The sequence below is a fragment of the Austrofundulus limnaeus genome, unplaced genomic scaffold (genome assembly GCF_001266775.1).
Source record: "Austrofundulus limnaeus strain Quisiro unplaced genomic scaffold, Austrofundulus_limnaeus-1.0 Scaffold177, whole genome shotgun sequence".
Classification (NCBI taxonomy): domain Eukaryota; kingdom Metazoa; phylum Chordata; class Actinopteri; order Cyprinodontiformes; family Rivulidae; genus Austrofundulus; species Austrofundulus limnaeus.
This window is the reverse complement of record NW_013952579.1, coordinates 384,049-388,195: the sequence shown is the minus strand read 5'-3', so window position 1 is coordinate 388,195 and position 4,147 is coordinate 384,049. Positions and strand designations below refer to the sequence as shown.

The 4,147-nt window shown below is 38.8% G+C and overlaps 1 protein-coding gene across 1 annotated transcript in view; it reads left to right on the top strand.

Moving 5' to 3' along the window:
* Window positions 1-4,147, top strand: part of LOC106524124 (leucine-rich repeat-containing protein 16A) — a gene marked incomplete in the record, with an annotated part of 107,406 nt that overhangs the window by 47,733 nt on the left and 55,526 nt on the right. Inside the window, 1 exon segment of the mRNA XM_014017798.1 lies at window positions 3,576-3,626. Within this exon segment, the coding sequence (XP_013873252.1) occupies window positions 3,576-3,626 (51 nt within the window).

The window sequence follows — 4,147 nt, the reverse complement described above, 5'->3', positions numbered from 1 at the left end:
GGACGGCCTTGTCTTGGCAGGTTTACTGTGGTGCCATACTCTTTCCATTTCCGGTCTTTCACATTAAATTCCAGTGAAATATATTTATGTTTGTGGTTGTAATGTGACAAAATATGGAAAAGTTCAAGGGGTATGAATACTTTTGCAAACCAATGTAAGTATGTATGTATGCATGTATGTGTGTGTATATGTGTATGTTTGTATGTGTATGTGCCTGATTCTGTGTGATGGTCAGATGTCAGGTGTGGTGTCCTATTATCCTATGTCCTTATATTTCTCTTCTACTTTTTCTTTTTCTTTCTTAGTATTATAAAAAAGCCACTGTTGATGCAGAAATTAAGAAACTAACATTCAGTTTTGTTTTCTACTGAAGGGGCAAAAAAAAAGAATTGCATGTAGAGTTATGGAACATATGGGCTTAAAACATAAAAAGAAATCAGTGAGCCGTCAGTTTTCTTTGGTTGAATTACATCAGTGCAGTCAGATATTTTAACTTTTTAAACAGGTTTTACAACTGTGGCTGAAGTAGTCTTGCCCTACTGTATTCTCTTTAGTTTTTTATCCTTCTATATTCCCTCTTTAGATGCATGACTGCCCTGTTGCACTCTCTCTCCATCTGCCTATTTCAAATGGACAAAGGCGTTATACCCCATGACCCCCTCCGTGCCCCTCTGCAGCTTCCCTTCTATGTCCCGCTGTCTTAGCCCTCTATCTTAAGTGGATTTAGGCCTTGAGCCTTCCCATCAKTCAGCGACCAGCACTGAGCCCTCAGCTCCACTCAGCCGACCAGATGGCAACAGCATCGGAGCATGTGTACGAGACTGGACAGGGCATCTGCCGTTACACTTTCTGCTACTGTAATACACACTCACACACATGCACACGCACGCACACGCATACACAGTCATGCACAGACTGGTGGATCACATGCAAACTTAGTGTCACAAGCCCTAGAGCACCATTTGTCATCTTGGTCTGCAGCCCAAGCCACGCCAAAAAATACACAAAAACACACACACACACATTAAATTGGCATTTTCTGCAGCAGAATATTACTGTCAAAAATTCTACTCTGGTTTCATAGTTTCTTCACACACACTCATAAAAAAACCTGATATGGTCTTGAAGCATTCTTTAAAGTGATACATATCGCCCACAGCTTCCATGCCAAAGCTAAAACGAAGATCTCATGTGATCCGTTAGCTCGTGGAGTCTGTGCTGTACATGAGTTTGGCTACTTTCACACAAAATTTGAGCTCATCTGTAAAAAAAATAAAAACTGAGCTGTATTCATTTTTGTGTATCCTTCCCCATTTTTTAATAAACCACATGTGCAAAGTTAGACATGCACTGTTTTCTGGGTAGCTATGGGACCGGCTGGCCCGTGGACGAGACATGAATTTGTGAATAAAAATCTGTCAACGTGATGGACATTCAGACGTGAAAGTCACACAAAGCATAGCCAAGCGAGGCACGAGAATGTCATTGAGCTTTCACAACCTGAACAATAAAAACAACAGAAAAAAAAAAAAAAAACGAGCATCTTCTTGTCGGACCAGAGTCAGACTGGATCCCACAGAGCAGACATTCAGCCGTGGCAACACTCAACCACAGGAACTCTAACCCCCCACAAAGATACTTTGTATTTACGCTTTACGGTGTTCAGCAGATCATTTAAACTTCATCGGCTGCGGCTGAATAAGAGGAACTGGTTGTCTGTCAGTTGAAAGGTTGGCGGTTTGATCCCACCCACATGTCGAACTATTCTAYGGGCAAGACACTGAACATCAAGTTGCTCCTGATCCATGTGCGATACCACAGAAGTGCAGTTAATTGATTAAATAGAGGGTTTTATTGTGTTTGTTTGCACTTGCTATCTCTTACACTTTAAATCTACAACTGGTTCTTCCGTTTAATATCAAACATTATTGAGAGAAAGCTCTAATAAGCTGTAAATTAGTATTTGTAGTATTTAACTAAACTTCTCCACATTTCATGTGAAGTTCAAGATCTTCATGTGGTGCCCTGTCATTATCGCCATCCCTGCAACCACTTTGTGTGTAAGAGCTGCAGTGGGGAGGGGAGGGATGAGTAAACCAGTGGTGACTCTTGCTCTTTAGAAGAGGTTATCTTTGGCCACACAGGCCTGCCTGTCTGTCTCCATCCCATCAAAACATGCAAACGCTGCCTGTGGAGCTGAGCCACACAGGGCTGGAAAGCACTGTCATCCTTTTTAGCCGTGTCTCTCATCCTTCTGTTTCTTCCTTCACAGCTTTAAGAAAAACGATGTGGTGGTTTCAAGACTTTTTTTAACCTCTGTATCTCTCATGCTCCTGTCTTGATCTTGCTTTCATCCGTTTTCCCATTCCCCACCCCTTTCGACATCCTGTTTATCTGAAATCTGTTAAAATTTTGTGCTTAAAAAATAAAAAAATAGCTCACCTTCTTCAGGTTAAGATGACCCAGGATTTCAATGATAATTTAATTGTACCTAAAATGATTATTGTAAAAATCATTAAATCAGAAATTATGGCTGCAAAAACATAGGAAAAAAACAGATATATTGTGCAGCTTTTTCAGAAATTGAGATCTTTCAAAGAGAGTTTTGTGGAAAAGTTCTGAATTATTAACTTCTTACCTGTTGTAGATAGCTCTTTGAMTGAYGTTGGTTTGGAGATTTAGAGYTTAAGCCTAATCAGATTGATCCATTGAGAGTTAATCTGAACAGAATCAGATCAAAGTGGATYCTTTTTTCTCTTAAAATGACTCTAGTTTCAAAATTTTAAATAGATCACACACACTCTTTATGTAAACTTTTGTCAGTTTTGAATTATTGTAATTACATTTAATTTTGGTGGGGTTTTCGTTAAGGTAGGCAGCAGCAGCTAGCTGTAAATATTCTAGCGCGGCCTTGGCTTGTGACTTTGATGAAAATTAAATGTTGCGTTGCACTGAGGTATAAAGACCGTCAGAGTTTTTAATTGTTCAYACGTCTAAAGATCTGAACTATGGCTTCACCTGAAATAAGAGTTGGTCCTGAAATGAGAGTTCGATTGAAACCTGTCTTGATGTGCACTTATGATCCATAAAAGRTTTTCTTCTTCTTTGGTAAAGCTGGAAGTATCCCTCTGGCTGTTTTAAAGGTCAGACTTTATATCTCCTGACAGCACAAAATCCACTGTCATGGTCTTTTTTAATAAGGTTAGGATGTCTTGCTTTATGGCTTCTTATCCTCTACCTTACTGTAGTACAAACTAATTGTTTCTACTGAAGCCTTCAGCGTTTGACATGATTGTGTTTTATTTCWTTGAACCATGAGGGGAACATAAAGGCTGCTTGTTTAGATCTGAAGGCCTGATTTACTTATTTCAGCACCACCTCTCTGAGATTTGACTTCTTGAAGTAGAAACCTCTTTAGTTCGTGTCTCTCTTTAATCTGACAGCTGTTTTCCACGTCTTTACATCTCTGAGTCAGCGTGACGCTTTTCTGTAGTTTGTCGTTTTTCTTGTTGTTGAAGTTTAAGGTATTTGCTATTTTCCTTCATCTTGTTCATAATTCTCTCTGTTCTTTTCAGGCTCTGGCTTCTCACCGTGCCTACCTCTTAACAGCACGCATTCCCGCCAAGGTAAGAGCTGAGTAACTTTCAGATTTTTAAAACAACATTTTTATATTTTGGATTTTTTTTTCATTATTCGTTTACCCTGAGTGTTCTCTAGAAAATGTCTAAACTAAGATACACACAGATGATTTAATTTCCTTTTTTTTCTACTGCTCTGTTAAATCTCAGATAATACAGCATAAAACATGACCTTTCAGATATTTTTGGTCTTTATTTTAAAAAAATTTGACTCGTATTTGACCTAATTGTATTTTCTTTTAGATAAAACTGTTTTTTTTACTTGAGTATTTTCCAGGTAATTTCCTACAGGGACAGGTTAATTTTACCTCCAGTGTTTGAACCCGCAGGTTGATTGYGTGTTTATTTAGCTGCCTCTGTGTGTTATCATTTGACTTGGAGGGATTGTACACCTGCTTAACAAAGAATTAAACCCACTTTACAATCTCTGCCTACAGCATGCCTCAGCATCTCTGTTTACACAGTGTCTAGATATTTTTTTTTTGTGTGTGTGTGTGTGTGTGTGTGTG